The sequence below is a fragment of the Ictidomys tridecemlineatus genome, chromosome 5, assembly GCF_052094955.1.
Source record: "Ictidomys tridecemlineatus isolate mIctTri1 chromosome 5, mIctTri1.hap1, whole genome shotgun sequence".
Taxonomy (NCBI): Eukaryota; Metazoa; Chordata; class Mammalia; order Rodentia; family Sciuridae; genus Ictidomys; species Ictidomys tridecemlineatus.
In genome coordinates, this window is record NC_135481.1 from 11,617,817 (window position 1) to 11,637,106 (window position 19,290).

Sequence of the window (19,290 nt, forward strand, 5' to 3'; positions counted from 1 at the left end):
TACATCTGCGACAGAACCAGGATGCTTTTTTCAATATCTATTTTATTATTGCCCTTTCCCATATCATGAAGTTCTATTTTATTTTTTTTGAGCTCATACAGACCTAGGTTAATGTTTTGCTGATCAGTTCTATTTTTTTTTTGACTATAGAGTTTTTAAACATTGCAATAGAGATTTTACCTGTAAAAAGTTATAAGGCCTTTACTATTATGTTATGTGTTGTATGTATTATATTATGTGTGCACACTTGTGTTTTGTGTTATATGTTTGAATGTACGTATGTCCAATGTACGTATTTCCATATATCATATATGATGAGCGCTCATGAAAAGATGGATCCAAATATTTTTTTTTATTCACGTGATTTAAATGGTTTAATTTAAATTGGGTAAATAACTGTTAAGAATTGTTTTAATATGTAAACAAAAAAGGAGGTTAACAGATCTGTTTGTTTACTCTCACCTTTCATTTTCATTATATTTAATAATTCTCTTCACTATAATGTAAATTGTTAAGAAAATTGTTTTCTTTTAGTGCCTTCTGGAATGTTACCTAATTTTTTCTTTAGCCATTATTGCCAGAATTTCTATCTTCAGATGAAGATAATATAAATTGTTAAGAAAATTGTTTTCTTTTAGTATCTTCTGGAATGTTACCTAATTTTTTCTTTAGCCATTATTGCCAGAATTTCTATCTTCATCCCAGTGCCGATGAAGATAATATAAATTGTTAAGAAAATTGTTTTCTTTTAGTGTCTTCTGGAATGTTACCTAATTTTTTCTTTAGCCATTATTGCCAGAATTCCTATCTTCATCCCTGTGCCGGTGAAGACAAAAATAAAACTAATCTACAGTTTCTGCAATAGCCATCACTGAACTGCTTACAGAACTTGCACTGAACTGCTTACAGAATTATGTGTCATTTGTATGCACTGTGAACTATCTGTTGGTGCAGCGACTTGTGATAGTGTTGGGGTATTTTTGCTGATGATATCATCGGTGGTACAATTTTCCCAAAAGGAGCCGTCAATTGACTTGGTATATCTTCCTCCCTTCTGCTTGTCATGATCATTCAGCTAAAATTTGGGGCCAACAGAGGTAAGGCAAAGAACCTCACCCCCCCGCTGGTACAAAGACCTCTCCACAGATGTGGCTGTATACTGGACCGGTAGTCAATGACGGGTAAGATCCAATTACAGTGGTACCAACCTAAGACAGGAGGCTGACGCCCTGAGGTCAGCTCATCCGAAGACGGGTAAGGACCATATGTAGTATTGGACAACCTAAGGCAGGCACGGTCCATAAGCCACATGCTTGTTGTTTAAACAGAGAGGGGGAGATGTTGAGAGCCACAGCCAAAGGGGCCCCAGCAAACTTCCAGCTGCCGGCTGATGATCCAGCTGCCAGCAAACTTCCAGTTGCCGGCTGATGATTGGCTCACAGTGGCCCCAGCAACATCTAGCTGATTGGCTCCTCTGCGGTGATGTTCATTGGGCTGTTTCCCTGCCCTTCAGACTGCCAGCTGATGATTGGCTCACAGCGGCCCCAGCAACATCTAGCTGATTGGCTCCTCCACGGAGCTGCTCATTGGGTGACTTCTTTGGCTCTGCCCACGCAACCCAGCCAATCGGCCTCAAGAGCAGGAGGATTGGGGGAGGTTGAGAGGTTGGTGTGAGGAGAGGCTTGTGGAAGCCGGTGGTGGCAGTTGGGCTCTGAGGGTTTTTCCCTGGAGCTGTTTTGTTTGGCGTTTGTAGTTCTAAAAATAAAGTTAGTTTCTTTTTGACAAGTGGCTCCTGATTTGTGCCAAGCCAGACTTCGGCAGGATAACTACTAGAAAAACTGAAATAAAATAATACTTTGAAATTAATAGATAAAAGTAAAATTTGATGAAGCAAACAAAATACCCAAGTAGAAGATATAGTAAATCTTAAAATCGCAGTAACATATATAACTTTAGCATAAAGTACTGATGCGTTATTAATCTCAGCTATGAAAAGGTATACTTATAGACTGTTTTTGTTGGGTTTTTTTGTGTGTGTGTTTGTTCATTCAGGGGCATGGGGGCATCGTACTGGGGAGTGAATCTAGGGCACTGAGCAAACACACTACCACTGAGCTATATACCCCCAGCCCTAGTTTTGGGGGTTGTATTTTTAATCACCAACATGTTCATTACAAAAGATATACCTGAGGCCAAATAATCCAGGAAGACTGAATTTTTAAAAAATCTATCAAAAACTTAAAAAAAAAAAAGTGTGGCAATGTTACAATATGAAAATTAGTGAATGAGACAAAAAGATATTGCATAACTGGAATCAAACCCAGACCCTTGCATGCCGCAGTCTGGCTGGGCACAATTCAGGAGCCACTTGTCAAAAGAAACTAACTTTATTTTTAGAACCACACACGCCAAACAGCTCCTCAGGAAAAACCCTCAGAGCCCAACTGCCACCACCAGCTTCCCACAAGCCTCTCTCTCCCAAAAACTCTGGTAGCTGTTTGAATAAGCCTATCTACAAATTCAGCGTTAAGATTCATTAGCTCCTTGTATTATCTTAGATAATTGACCTTGTAAACCTCTATGTCCTTGTAAAGTCTTCCATGCCCTAATTGCCTCTACAGCAATTGCTCTACAGCAAATGTGAGTATACACCAGGATCATATGCAATTTGTTGCTGCTGATCCTCATAAGGTCCCTTTCCTAACAACATATCTAGATTTCTCTGATAACCAGCTGCTGCATTTCGCCTAGCCGTTTCCTTGCAAAATTCCTCATTGGCAGCCTTCCATAACAGGTACTGTCCTCCATTTAGCACAGCTTTACACATATTAGCCCAATCTGCTGGCGTCATGTTCAAGTTGGTAATGGATTCGACCAAGTTTATAGTGAAGGGTGCTTGAGGACAATAGGTTGTTACAGCCTCTTTTAGCTGCTTCACCGTTTTGAAATTTAAAGCACGGTGAATTCGCTGCCCTCCTACCTCAAATACAGGGCATGTTAATACTTGAGATCCTGTCTCAGGATCCCAACTATCAACTGCGGGGGTTGGGGGCCTCCCAGCATATGGAGATGGCCTTGTTGGACATTTACATCCTCTGGTGATAGAAAGGTGTTAGTAGCAGTCTCCTGTAGAGGTGGCGCTGTTGGTTGGACCCTTACACCCTCTAGTGATAGAAAGGTGTTAGTAGCAGTCTCCTGTTGTAACTTTTCCCCTGATGGCTTTTTCTGCTTTACACTTTCTGGTGGCCCGTATGGGGAACGACTGAGGGTAAGTAAATTCTTTTCCTAATAAAGATATCATAAATAAGCCTAAAAGTAAATGATACCAAAATTAAGAAACACTACTAACTTCAGATAAAATTCTGAAGCAGTCACACCTGATGCATCACTCTGGTCTAGGTAGACAAAATTCCAACTGACAATATAGTACTTCTCATTTCATCCTATCTCACACTAGTAAAAAAAAAAAGAGCTGAGACTTATTTCAACAAGCTTTAGTCTTGGGCCACTCTAACCAGCAGCTCAAAGGGCAATACAAAAACAGGAAGGGGTTAACAACCTCCAGACACTTACTCATTAAAAATCGTGTGTGTGTTCTTGCTGTGTTGATGGGTTCATGGACACATATATGTATTTGTTCCTTTTTTTCTCATTCTTAGTATTTATTAACTCTAGTTATTTTTCCTTATCTTGTCTTTTGAGAGTTATTTGGTCTTGGTTTATATATTTTACTTTTGGCTTTGTATTGCTTTCATTTGTTTCTCTGGTTTCTCTTTCTCTCTTTTCCTGCTAACACCCAAACTTTGTTTCCTTTCTTTCTCCCTTTATTTTCTACTCCTTCCATGTAACCATCACCTGCTACATCTTTTCTGCATTCTCTCTGTTCACTTTTTCAAACTATAAACTCTTCTGTCTTTCTATCACATGTCCATATATTAACTATATTTCTAAGATCTTTTAGGAATAATTGGTTTATGTAACTCCTGCCCCCATCATTAATGTTGGTGCAGTTATTACTGTGGTGGCTGGCATAACTGATTTCTGTTTGCTTTAATGCCAGAACTAGTTTATGTGGGGGTTTTTTGTTTGTTTGTTTTGCTGTTGGTAATTGCTGACTCTACCATTTCTGGGGTTTGTGGCTTAAAATCATTGTAGATATCATAGTAGGAATCAGGTTATTTACTTTAATGCTATATATTGTTTGCTTCAGTTGTTGCTATTATTTATTTTGCCCTTTCCATGAGGTCCTGGGAACTTACAGGAACGCTACAAGTTCACAGGTAGAGAGTCTGCTGCTGAACTTTAACTCAACCAAAATGCTTTAGTTACACTTTGCTCCACACACAAATTAATGACACTCAAACTTCAGCTGCACTTTAACACAAAGAATAGAAGAGACAAAATCCCAAGCTAAGGACCAGGCCCCAAGTAGAAATGGCTACAGCAAAAAGAGAGAATTAACACAAAGGCTCTGAATACCACAGGTACAAGGGAGGTTGGTTCTCAATCTAGATCACTCTAGGACATTTTGACAACTAAACACTGTGCCCTAAAAAGGCCCACATTATGTGTGATATTTACTCTTATGGAGTAGATGCATAAAACTCAACACAGAAAAATACAAGAAATAGGAAAAAACAAGGCTATGTAACATCTCTTTAATAAAAAATATATTTTTTACCTCTAGATAGACACGATACATTTATTTTACTTATTCGTTTATTTTTATATGGTGCTAAGGATCAAACCCAGCACCTCACACATCCTACGCAAGCGCTCTATCACGAACTACAACCCCAGCCATATACAACACATTTTAAGGTCCATAATTCACCAGCAACTGACCCCAAAATTTTTGAAGTAGATAAAATATCACATGAAGAATTCAAAAGAATCATTATAAAAATGACAATGAATTCCAAGGAACATAGATAAAGAATGGAATGAATTAAGGAAGACAGTAAGAATTTAAATGAGAAATTCGATAAGGAGATGAATACTGAAAAAGAACCAAAGCAAGCTTGGAAATGAAAGACATAATAAAATCAAATAAAATATTCAGTTGAAAACCTCTCTAATAGAGTACACCATGCTGAAGACAGAATTTCAGAGCTGGAAGACCATGTAGCCATCCTTGAATATTCAGACAACATGAAAGAAAATAAGGGGCTAGGGTTGTGGCTCGATGGTAGAGCACTTGCATGGCATGTGTGAGGTGCTGGGTTCCATAATTAAAATGCCTAACATACAGAGCAAGGATAGAATTTTAGAAGTTTCAAGAGAAAAAAGTTGGAAAATATTTAGAGGCAAGCCAATCAGAATCACTTCTGATTTCTCAGCACAAATTCCAAAAGCCAGGAGGGCTTGGAATGATGTGTTCCAAGTTCTGAAAGAAAGTTAACTGTCAACAACCAAGACTGCTGATCCAGAAAAAGGTATCTTTCCAAATCAAAGGTGAAATAAAAACCTTCCAAGACAAGTAGAAACTAAAGGAACCGATGACTACTAAACCAGCTAATGAGAAAAGGGTTCAAATTAAACATGATCAACAGCATGGATTAATAAACATCTCTCTGTAATAACATTAAATGTAAATGGTTTCAACACTCCGATTAAAGACATAGGCTAGGAGCTGGGGTTGTGGCTCAGTGGTAGAGTGCTCGCCTAGCATGTACGAGGCCCTAGGTTCAATCCTCAGCACCACATAAAAATAAATAAGTAAAATAAAGGTATTGTGTCCAACTACAACTAAAAAACAAATTTTTAAATAAAAATAATAAAAAAAAGACATAGGCTATCAGGATGGACTAAAAACCAAAACCGAACTATATGCTTATTTGCAAGAGATGCACTTAATAGGCAAAGATAGCTACAGGCTAAAAGTGAAAGGATGGAAATTGATATACCATACAAATGGTATATCTGAATCAAGATCACATAGAAAACCTAAGCAGACTTGTAATGAGATAGCAACAGTAACAAAAAGCCTTCCAACAAAGAAAAGTCCAGAACCAGATGAATTCTCAGCTGAATTCTACAAAACCTTAAAGAAGAACCAATGCCAATACCCCTCAAACTGTTCTGCACAGCAAAGGAAACAATTAGGAATAAGAAAACACAACTTACAGAATGGGAGAAAATCTTTGCTAGCTTCTCTTCTGACAGAGGATTAGTATCCAAAATATATAAAGAACTCAAAAACCCTAACACCGGGACTGAGGTTGTGGCTCAGTGGTAGAGCACTTGCCTAGCATGTGTGGGGTAATGGGTGTGATTCTCAGCACCACATATAAATTAATAAAGACCCATTAACAAATTTTTTTAAAAAAAAAAGTATCACCACAAAAATCAAATAACCCAATCAATAAATGGACAAATTTGGGGCTGGGGATATAGCTCAGATGGTAGAGTGCTTACCTTGCATGCACAAGGCCCTAAATTCAATCCCCAGCACCACAAAAAGTAAATAAATTAATTAGAAATTTGGCAAATTAATTTAAAACACACACTTCTCAAAAATTAGAAATACAAATAGCCACAAATGTATGAAGAATGTTCAAAATTATTACCAGTTACAGAAATGAAACTACAGTGAAATTTTATCTCACCCCAGTTAAAAATGGCAATCATCAAGATTACAAACAATAATAAATGCTGGGTAGGATGTGAAGAAAATGGAACACCTTTATACTGTTGGTCAGACTGTATATTAGTACAACCACTATGGAAATCAGTATGGAGGTTTCTCAGAAGAATAGACATGGAACTACCATATGGCCTAGCTGTATCATTACTCAATATTTATACTTATATAAAATTAATGTCATCACACTATAGTGATACATGCACACGCACAATTCACAACAGTCAAATTATGAAACTGCCTATGTGTGAATGGATAAAGAAAATGAGGTGTGTACATATACACAATGGAGTTTATTCAGCCATATGAAATTATGTCATCTGCAGAAAACTTGATGAAATTAAGAGACCATTATGTTGAGCAAAAAAAGTCAAATTCGGGAAGTCAAGGGTTGTATCTTTTCTCCCATATGTAAAAGCCAGAGAGGAAAAAGGATAAAGGGGTGGGAGTGGGGTAACAATCTTATGAAAACCAAAGGGAAGCAGCACAGAAGAGTGATATTGGCCAAATTATATTGCTACATTCTGTGCATAGACCGTCACTATAGAGCTCCAATAAAAAAACAACTGGGGGTATATAGTTCAGTGGTAGAGCACTTGCCTAGCATGGGTAAGGCCCTAGGTTCAATTCCTAGCACAGATTTTTTGTTAAATCTCACTAGTCCTTCATGAATCCTGGTCAAGCTGTTTATAATATATGCTTTGGAATCCAATAAATCTTTCTGAAAATAGAAAAAAGGAACACTTTTATACTGCTGCTAATTAAATCCCTGTGTTATAAACGGAGATCACTTAAGTTCTAAACCTTAGTCTTCATATCAATTAAGTAGCAATAATAGTTTCTAGCCTCATAAAAACTATCTGGAGGATAAAAATCTAATAATGCCCCACAGAGGGTACTCAAAAGATGATAGTTATTAATGTTACTACTGAACTGTAGATAGGACACAAGGTGCATGAAATAGGTTACATTCTTGGTATTATCTAATATCTGTTTTACAAAGCTCTGTGAGTTTTACAACCAAATGGGCAATATTTTACACTCATTTCCCCCAATATTGAATTCTCAGTTCCCAAAAAAGGAGTTGTAATTATTTATTATAACTAAGATCGCTAACTATAAGGTTGAGAGAATAAATACAAGTTCTACCTCCTTATTAAATGTCCCAAATTTTCAATCTAAGACACAGAAAAAGATAAATTATGGCATTGACAGTTTCCAATCCAAATAATTTTTTCTCTTTTAGAACTAGAAAGATTTTCAAAGAAAATAGAAAAATACCCAATAAATAAGATAGAATCCTACCTGAAATCAGAGAACCACACAAATAGCTGGTTTGGTGCCCAGGAAACACTAGACAACTTTTCAATTTTGTTTTCACTGAATAAAATGTCATTTTAGTGCTTTAATATGGACTTTAAGGTTTATGAATAAGACATGTTTTTAAGCAATTAAAGGAAGATCTTATTTGTGCTCCAAGAATGTATCAAGTGCCGTTTTTCCCTCAATCTACTTTTAATTCTTGGTACTTAAGTAGAGCACTCACTTTCCCTCCAAAATAAGATAATTAAGTCTGAATTCCCTAATACTAAGTTTACTACAAAGTGCACAGATGAAAAATATAAGAAATTAAAGTAGTTATATTATTTGCACATTGGTTTATTCACATATTAACTTCCTACTTCTTACAAGTTCAATTCAACAGGCTTTCTCTGTTCTAAATACAAAGCTGAAAATATAGTTCCTTACCTTTCCATTAACTTCTCTTTATCCCAATTGAAGTGGCTAAGGAGTATTCTTGTGATAGTAGCTGGATTCTAAAGAGGAGAGAAAAGAGAGTCATTTTAAATTAATTGCATTGTTAAATTTAACCTAGAAGTTCAATAAATGTTAAGTTTCCATAATACTCCACCCAAGTTTCCTTTCCTTGAATATATTTTTATTCCCTTTAAGAATATATAAAATTTTAATTGCAAGGTAAGACTATTTAAAAATATTCCGCCACACTTTCAGGTTTCTATAGGAGTCAAAATAAGCCAAAAGAAAAGGAAATTACAAAGTAAGTTACTACACTAAATCAAGCTCTAATTAATTTTGTTTTTTGCAACTGAGATTTAACAGACTACCAATGAGCACACTAAATATAATCAATAAAAATATCTGAGACTTTTTGTATCAAAGAGTTCAAATGAGTCAAAACCATTCATTCACAGTTAATCTAAATGAAAAATTATCTGTATCATGTAATAACATACAGCATGTACTTAGGCTGCACTTTCACCTTTAGTAGCTATTTTATTTCTAGAACAATAAGCCAACATGAAATAGAACCAAAGTTTACTGCCCTATCATTCAGTGCTGGTAAAAAAAAAAAAAAAACAAAAAAAAAAAAAAAAACCTCAATTTCCCACAAAACTAATGTGCTTACTATCTGGGTACTGAATTTTGACTTACAGCACAACCAGGTCTAAGAGTTTAGCAAAAACTTGACTTATTCAAAGATACTAGCACAAGTTACAATGTTAGAAGTGGAACTCAAACCTAAATTGGCTTTTTATTTTTCAAATATAATACAACTTACAAAGCAGTAGTAGTTTATTCTCCTAGAATAAACCAGAGTCCCAAGCTTCATCCCTAGTACTACCCACCCCCCACAAAAAAAGTGATCTCTATGGACTAAAATTTTAATTTCTCTGTAGTTAGATCAACGTATTAGTTAACTATTGATTTAAAATAATCTTCTATAAAAAATGTCATGAAGGGATATAAACTGTTGCCAACATTGCCGTTTGTAAAGAAAAGTCATATACATTCATGTCTACTCTACCTCACAAAAAAGCAAAGGACACAGATACTGTATCACCCACCTAGGCACATTTTCCTAATTTACCTATGTGCTTCTTACTTCTTAGACCAAGACACTTTAACAATCCTTCTTTAACTCAAAACTCCAGAAACACATCATTAATCTAAAAACTGTTAAAATGTAAAAGAAACCTATGAACTAATCATAAATATATGTTTATTTGTATAAAATCAACTGAGAGAATTAAGTTTAATGGTATTCACTAGAATCAGTTCGCTTTAATATGACATCCAGCACACTACATTCTCCTCCACTACATAGTGGGCTTGGGCAAAAATGTTTTAGGAATTGTCAAGAGTCTCAACTTGCAAAAGCAAAAAAAAAAAAAAGAGAGATAGCGAGAATGACTTGTTGCCAGTGTGCCTCTTCTGTGTCTTGAGTTCCAATATTAATCACTGGTTCCAGCCTATTATTAATTTATCAAAACTCACTATACAAAGTCTTATAAATACCTAGGTTCTATCCTAATAATTTTATTTAATAGGTTTGGGGAAGAGCCTCCTTGGGCTCTTCCTTGCTCAGTACCTGATCTAAGTCCCTGTATCAATGGCTAGTCATTTATGTGCACTGCACATAAGGAAAGTTGATGAGGGATCATGCTTACATTGTGTTTATTGTATACTAACTAGGCCCTGTACAAGATACTTTATGTACCTCATTTAATTCTCAAAACACTCTGTAAGGTAAATGTACTGACTCTCTTTTTAAGTTTTTTTAAATATTTATTTTTTAGTTATAGGTGGACACAATATCTTTATTTTATTTTTATGTGATGCTGAGGATCAAGCCTAGCACCTCACACAGGCTAGGTGAACACTCTACCTCTGAGCCACAACCCCAGCCCTGACTCCCTTTTTGAACTAAGCACCAAAGGTTACAAAAAAATTAATCTCATGCAGCTGATTGAGGGTATACATTTCTCAAAATTCAAAACTCTACCCTTAAGTGGGTCCATTTAGTCACATAAAACTTGTATGTTTACATGTTATTCACAGGGCACAAGACCCCCAGTGAACACCTGATACTGTGATACCTCAACACCTGATCTGATAACTGAGAAGGCTATTAAGTGATTAATCAAGCAGAGTGTAGCCAAGGTAAATACACTAGACAAAGGGATGGTTCACTTCTTGAGATTTTATCTTAGTGGCAAGAATAGTGCACAATTTAATTGTTAGGCCATGCACAGTGCTGCATACCTGTAATCCCAGCAACTAGGCAGGAGGATCACAAGTTCAAAGCCAGCCTCAGCAACTGAGTGAGACCCTGTCTTGTTGTCCAGTGGTTAAGCACCTCTGCATTCAATCCCAGTACCAAAAAAACTTATTAATTGTTCATTTCTGGAACATTTAATATTTTCATACTATTGATTGACAGTGGGTAACGGAAACCATGGAGAACAAGCTCAACAGCAAATAAAGAAAAATTACTGCAACCTTCATTAATTTGAAAACAAAACAAATCAATCTGCCTTTTGATTCTAGTCATTATGGAGTATAGCCAGCCCACTGTATTTCTATCTCCCATTGACTACAATTAAAAATTATGGACAGAAAACAAAGTGCAACTCACAGCGAACTCTGAAAATTAAAAGCAGGCCAAATGGGGGTTGGGGAGGCAGGGAAGAACAACCAATAAGATGGTAGTCAAGGTTGGACCAATTAGGAAAATCACATAATGAATGTGATCAGTCAAAAAAGAGAAGTGCATTTTTTGGGGGGTGGGGCAGAGAATGAGGTAAAAACTCCTAGAGAATGTACAGAGAATCTTTCTCTTCTTTTTTTCCCCTCCTCTTTCTCCTGACCACCCCCAGTTACAAAACTATTCTGTGAAGTCGCACTCTGAGCAGAGGAAATTAGAAAACAGGCTGCTGTTGGGGCAAGAAGAGAATAGGAGGGTTGTCCTCCCCACCTTTGTATCCACCACCTTCCTTATTCTTTCACTCCAAGGCATGGGCAGGCGACTAAAACTGAAAGAACTCCAGGTTTCTGACTAGGGAAGTAAAGAAAATGCCCATAGAATTGAAGAGTTTGGAGGAAATCGCTGAGAACATAACACATGGAGAAATAAACTCCATAATGTATCTGAACCAAGTCCTACCTGCAAGGTGTGCATATGTGGAACAAGGCTTAAGAATTATAGGACAGGACAAAGAGGCACTGAGAAGATCAAGGAAGGAAACCAAGAGAAGAAAAGGGCAGAGATCAGAATGAGGCATCTTCAGGCCAAGTAATACAAAGGATTCGCAGCAACTATCAGAAACAAGAAAGAGTTAAGAAGAACTCTTCTGTGTCGTCTGTGAGGTAAGTGTGGGTCTGCTGGCACTTTTTTTTTTTCTAAACCACATTGTTACTTTATAAAAGCAATTTGTGGATCAAAACCTTATTTATTTTATTTTTTTAAGTTGTGATGTCAATACCTTTATTTTATTTTATTTTTATTTATTTTTATGTGGTGCTAAGGATTGAAAAGTGCCAGACAAGCACTACAACACTGAGCCACAACCCCAGCCCCTAAAACCTTATCTAGAATTTCAAGTGCATTTACACAAATATTTGTAGGTTTGTTTATTATATGGCCAGGAGTCAGACCTTTACTTTTTTTTTTCCACAGAATTCAAATGCAGTTTTAAAATTTTCTATAGGGTTCATAATCTGATCAAACATTTTGAGCATATTAGAAACTATATTGTGTTGTCATATTTACTGCAGTATTACTTTCTTTTCATGGTAGTATAAAAGAAAGATGAAAAATACTTCACTAATACTAAATTTTAGATACAACAGAGGTCAGAAATTTTCTAAGAAAACACAGATATTCTGTGTTTATGATTCAGAAATCATAAAAAATGACTGTTGGGCTGGGGCTGTAGCTCAGTGTTAGAGCGCCCACCTCTCACGTGTGAGGAACTGGGTTCAATCCTAATCACCACCTAAAAATAAAGATATTGTGTCCAACTACAACTAAAATATATTTTTTAAAAAAGATTGTTTACAACAATAATAATATTTCCTTCCTTTTCCTCTGAGAAATCCCAAGTTACTTTTTACTTTCTTTTCACAGTTATAACTCAGGTACCTAACTCTGAAATATCTCAATGACAAAGAAGACTTTTTAAGGTCTTTTAGGGATCCTTGCTATGATATGAGCTCATCTGCTTACACTTTGATTTCAGACATCAGACTTTCAAAAGATTCCAAAATTAGGACCATCCAGTTTGTGTTACTTTGTTATGACAGCGCTAAGAACTAGCACAGCCTTAGGTGTTCCTAAAACAACAACAACAACAAACAAAGTATTCTAGGACAACTATTAACAAACCATTGCCTAAGTTCTAGATTAAACTAAGTGAAACTGAGAGGTGCAAACTCAAAACATAACAAAGACTCTGGAAACTTACAAAACCACCATCTTTGTAAAATGAGAAAGAACTTGAAGTTATTTCCTGACCTGGTTGACTTGTAAATCTTCAACATTTTCTAATGAATTTTAAGAGGACCCAGAATTCATGTAACATGAAAAATGTCCAATATAGAATCTAAATTAGGGGGCTGGGATTGTGGCTCAGCAGTAGATCGCTTGCCTAGCACGGGTGGGACCCGGGTTTGATCCTCAGCACCACATAAAAATAAAGGCATTGTGTTCTGTCCATCTACACCTAAAAAATAAATAAATATATATATTTAAAAAAAGAATCTAAATTATCAGACATGGCAAAACAACAAAATCTTACTCTAAAAAGAGACAACAGATCCATTCTTTGAAAACAATAGATGCTGGCCCCTACAGGACCCAAATATTGGAATAATCAAAGAATTCTAGAACACCTATTAGAGTCATGATCCATTAGGTTGGAGTGAACATCTTGAAACAAAACAAAAATAAACTACACAAAAGAAACAAATGGCAATTTTGGAACTAAAAACCACAAAATTCACTGGATTGGCTCATTGTCAGAAAGGATATGACAGAGAACTCAGTGAATGTGGGGAGAAGTGCATGGAGTACTGTATACATGGCATATGTTAAGGGAGTCTGAGTAACAAACCACTCCCCTCGGGCTAGGTGCCTGGACGGTAAACTGCTTACCCCTTAGTAGACACAGTCCTGGGTGTGAGGCCACATGTTTCAGTCCCTGCGCTTGCTCCACAGCCTACTTCTCAAATGGTTGCTGCAAGGACAGTTGGCAAGAAATTGTATTGGTGGCTTCCTGAAATCTGCTTAGATACTGCCTGAGTATATACACATGGTAACTGCACAATAAAATCAGACCCTGCTTCCAGCCTTGGTCTCTGGAGGTCTTGATTAGCAACTCCGCAGCCATACTCTCCTCTACTCTGTTCTGTGGACCTCCTTGCTGGATGAGAGAAAGCCCACACATGTGAACTTGAAAAAATATCAATAAAAATTATAAAATCTTAACAGTTACATTCTTTTGAAAAAATAATGAACAGGATTGGGGATGTAGCTCAGTGATAGAGTAAAGGTCTATGCAAGGCCTTGAGTTCAATTCCCCCTAACCACAAAAAAATAAATAAGATAAATTTAGAAATAATGAATCCTCTCCTTCAGGGCCCTGTGGGATATAAGGAATAAACCGAGAATTGTATATTCAGGCAAAGTAAAGTTCAGGAATAAAGACAAAGACATTCACAGACAAAAGGAAGGGGGGAAAAAGTCAATTTCTAGCAGACTTGCTCTAAAACAAATGCCCAAAGAGTTCTTCAGGTAGAAGAGAAATAATACAAAAAAGAAAGCTCAAACTGGAGATGAGATAAAAGCAACAGCAATGGTAAATATCTGGGTACATATTTTAGACTATTTTTCTCCTCTTGAGTTATTGAGAACATAAAACCATTAAAAGTAAAAAAAAAATGAGAATGTGTGGTGGTTTAAATGTATATAGACAGAACTCATGGCAATTATCATATAAAGGGGCTAGGATAAAAGTACATAACTAAGGTTTCTATGGTTTAACTTCAAGTGGAAAAATATCAATTCTGAGTGGAGTGAATAGTTATACATTTATTTTTAAGGGTTTTTTAAATATTTATTTTTTAAGTTTAGGTGGACACCATATCTTTATTTTACATTTATGTGGTGCTGAGGATCGAACCCAGTGCTAGGCGAGCATTCTACCACTGAGCCACAACCCCAGAACAATCACTCTAAAAAGTAAGACCAATAGATATAACTTTAAAAAAAAAAAAAAAGGAACACATAGCTGGGGCATAACACCTATAATCCCAGCAGCTCAGGAGACTGAGGCAGGAAGATCCCAAGTTCAAAGCCAGCCTCAGCAATTTAGCAAGGGCCTATGCAATTTAGCAGGGCACCATCTCCAAATAAAAATTTTTTATTTTTTTAATATTTATTATTTTTTTTAGTTGTAGTTGGACACAACACCTTTATTTCACTTGTTTATTTTTGTATGTGGTGCTGAGGATCGAACCCAGGGTCTTGCACATGGGAGGTGAGCACTGTACCGCTGAGCCATAACTCCAGCCCCTATAAAAATTTTTTAAAATGGCTGGGGAATGTGGCTAGGTGTTTAAAATGCCCCTGCAATGAGTAATGAATGAATGAGCGAGCAAGCAACACACATATAAAAGAATTTTTTAAAATTTCAAATAGTCCAGAAGGCAGAAAAACAAGGAAAAAAAGAAAATAGAAGACCTAAATCCAACCACATCAATAACTACACTAAATGGAAATATTCAAAACAAACCATTTAAAAGACAAATTGCCAGCTTAGTTTTTTTGTTTGTTTCTTATGGGCAAAACTATATGTTTTACTACCATTTTTTAAGGTAGTAAAGCATACAGATTAAAAGCAAAAAGGCAGAAAAAAATACATCATGCAAACACTAACCAAATAAAAGCTGCAGATGCTATAGTTCCAGCAAAGTAAATAAGAACAAGGAAAATTATCAGTCAAAAACCTTACAATGGGTAGGACGCAGTAGGGCACACCAGTAATCCCAGAAACTAAGGAAGTTGAGGCAGGAGAATTACAAGTTCAAAGCCAGCCTCAGCAATTTAAGGAGACCCTAAGCAGCTTAGAAAGACCCTGTCTGAAAATAATAGAAAAGACTAGGGATGTAGCTCAGTGCTAAAATGTCCCTGGGTTCAATTCCTGGTACAAAAAAAAAAAAAAAACTCTATTAAAAAATAATCAAAACCCTAAAGCAATAGTAAAAAGCAATGATTCACCAAAAAGATGTAATCCTAAATATATGTCCCCAACATGTAATTTCTATTGGTTTTTGCTTCAAAATATGCAAAAACCAATAGAAATTACAGAAAAACAGACAAATCCACAATACTTAGATATTTCAATACTATTCTCTCATTAATCCACTAAACCAGAAACTACTTGGAAATTATACCATTTTCTACTAAAATAACCCAAGGGTAAAAAAGGAAATTTCAAAAGAAAAAAAATGAAAATAAAGTACATCAAACTTTGCCGGATGTAGCTGACAAGAAAGAGTTTATGCAAAAAAATTATCATATAAAATACATATAAGAAAAAAAGTTCTCAAATACTTATGACAAATGCTATAGAAAACTCTTTGCCCACATTAATGGGCCAAACTCACTTAGCATGCATGAGGCCCTGGGTTCTAACCTCAGCACACCAAGGAAGGAAGGAAGACAGAGGGAGGGAGAGGAGAGGAAAAAAGAAGAAAGCTGTCTCTAGGCACGGATGTGTCTGACTATACAGAAAACCATATGGCTCTCCCCCCAAAAAATGCTAGAATAAATAAGTTTAGCAAGATCTAGGGTACATGTAAAGGGCTGATGTGCTGAAAACTCCAAAATACTGATGAAACACGGAAATAATGGAGAGATGTACCATCTTCACAGACTGAAAGAAAACAAAAGATAAATTTTTCCTCCAAGCCCAGTAGCACAAGCCTGTAATCCCAGTGGCTCAGGAGGCGGAGAGGCAGGAGTTCAAAGCCAACCTCAGCAAAAGCAAGGCTTTAAGCAACTCAGTGAGACCCAGTCTCTAAATAAAATACAAAGTAGGGCGGGAGATGTGGCTCAGTGTGCCCCTGAGTTCAATCTCCAATACCAAAAAACAAACAAATAAAAAAGTTAATTCTTCCCAAATTGACCTGTATATCACTCAGCAACGATCAAAATCCCAGTAAATTATTTTGTTTTTGTCTTTTGGTAGTTATCAAACTGATACTAAAATTTATATGGAATAGCAAGAAAACTAGAATAGCCAAATTTTGAAACAGAACATTACCTGACTTCTCTTTTAAAGCTACAGTTTTGGAAAAACATTGGTTACACACATTAAGTGACTAGAGACCAGAAATAGATGGCAAATGACTTTATATGGAATAATAATAATAAACAATTCAATGGTGAAAATAGGTCTTTCCAAAAAGCAATGCTGCAATAATTAAGACACCGACATTTTTTAAAAATCTACTTTAACTGTATCTCACATTTTATATAAAACCCATAAATGTAATCTGACTACAACACTTCTAGGAGAAAATCTTTGTGACCTTGAGTTGACAAATAGTTACTAGACACAATATCCAAAGCACAATCCTTAAAAGAACACTGGTAAACTGGAATTCATCAAAAGCAAAAGGATGAAGCCAGATGGTGCACACCTATAATCCCAATAGCCGGGAGGCTGAGGCAGGAGGATCACAATTCAAAGCCAGCCTCAGCAGGACAAGATGTTAAGCAATTCAGTGAGACCTCAGCTGTAAATAAAATACAAAATAGGGCTGGGGATATGGCTCAGTGGTTGAGTACCCCTGGGTTAAATCCCCAGGGTCAATAAATAAATAAATAAGCAAAAAGACACTATTAGCAGAATGCAAATAGTTCAATCCTCAGTACCACATAAAAATAAATAAATAAAATAACAACCTGGGCTGGGTATGTGGCTCAAGCAGTAGCGTGCTCGCCTGACATAGGTAGGGCGCTGGGTTCAATCCTCAGCACCACATAAAAACAAAAATGTTGTGTCTACCGAAAACTAAAAAATAAATATTAAAAATTCTCTCACTTGCTCTTTAAAAAAATTTTTTTAAAAAATACAACACAAAGTGGAAGAAAACATTTGCAAATCACACGCGTGACAAAGTGCTTATATCTAGGGGCTGGGATTGTGGCTCAATGGTAGAGTGCTTGCCTCACATGTGTGAGGCACTGGGTTCAATTCTCAGCATCACACATAAATAAATAAATAAAATAAAGGTCCATCAACGCTAAAAAATATTTATAAAAACTTGTATCTAGAAACTGTATTTTTAAATCTCTTAAACTCTAACAAGAAAACAAAAATGCAAGTTACAATAGGGCTGGGGATGTAACTCAGTGGTAGAGTGCATGCTTGAGTGTCCTAGGTTGGATCCTCAGCAGTACAATAAGAAATGGGTTGGTATGATTATTTGATACAATGGAAAAGGCAAAATTATAGGATTGAAGTACAGATCTATTGTTACCAAGAATGAAGAGTGGGGAAAGGTTTGACTGAATAAATGAGAGAGAGAGACTGGGATGGGGGGATTGTTTATAAACACTGTGCTGGGTAGCTTACACAGTTCCAGGAGTTTGTCAACTCAGAATTGCATACCCCAAAGAGTATATTTCATTGTATATAATGTAAAATTTCAAAAAATTAGGGGCTGGGGTTGTGGCTCAGAGGTAGAGCGCTCACCTAGCACGTGGGAGGCCCTGGGTTCGATCCTCAGCACCACATAAAAATAAATAAAGATATTATGTTCAGTTACAACCAAAAATTTTTTTAAAAAGAAAGGTATTTTGTCCAACTACAATGAAAAGTAAATATTTTTTTAAAAAAATTTTAAATACTAAATTATAAAAGCAATCCAACCTGCACAGAACCCATAGCATAGTTCTTTTAAAAGGAAAAATGAGTGTCAAAAGGAAATGAACAGGGGCTGGGGATATAGATCAGTTGGGAAAGTGCTTGCCTAGCATACACAAGACCCTGGGTTCAATCCCCAGTACTCCCCCTTACCCCCGGCCAAAAAAAAAAAAAGAAGAAAGAAAGAAAGAAAGAAATGAACAGATGGACAAATTCAAAATAATTATTTAGACACAATTGCTAAACACTTTACTGGGTGCAGTACCTCATGCCTACAATCTCAACAATTCAAGAGGCTAAGGCAGGAAGTTGCCTCAGTAACTTAGTGAGATCCTATCTCAAAATGAAAAACAAAAAGGGCTGGAGATGTAACTCAGTAGTAGAGCGTACATGGGTTAAATCTTCAGCACCAAAACCAAACAAACCAAAACAAAAAATAAAAAATAAAAAAACTCACTATTATATTACATTACAGTTATGTTTAAACCTCAGATCAATACTTTATGTATAGTAGGCATTATTCATTTTACAGATGAAGTTAGAGAGGTAAGTGACTTAGCCCCAAATCACATAGGTTAGGAGTTGTTGAATATTTATTAGAGGAAATTTTTTAAATGTTTATGCTTATAGCACCATTCCTACAGAGTGGTCAAAGGAGAAAAATCCACACGTATGATACCAAAACTGAAAGTTAACTAGTTTAGTCAAAGATCAATTTCACCTCTTGGCTGAAATAAAAAGTCTTACTGGTGCTTTTTATTTTTTAAAAGATAGAAACAAACCATACCAAACCATTTCCAACCTGCTTGTAATCTCAGAGTCTCCTATAATTCCAGCAATTTGTAAGACTAAGGAAGGAGGATCCCAAATTCAACGCAAGGATTGTCTCAAAATAAAAAAATAAAAAGTGCT

General features: G+C 36.1%; 1 protein-coding gene across 1 annotated transcript in view; it reads right to left on the reverse strand.

The window, feature by feature from the left end:
• Arih1 (ariadne RBR E3 ubiquitin protein ligase 1) overlaps positions 1–19,290 on the reverse strand; it is a 125,719-nt gene that overhangs the window by 70,625 nt on the left and 35,804 nt on the right. Inside the window, exon 2 of the mRNA XM_005316767.4 lies at positions 8,393–8,460. Coding sequence (XP_005316824.1) covers positions 8,393–8,460 — 68 coding nt within the window. The remainder of the gene's footprint in view (positions 1–8,392; positions 8,461–19,290) is intronic.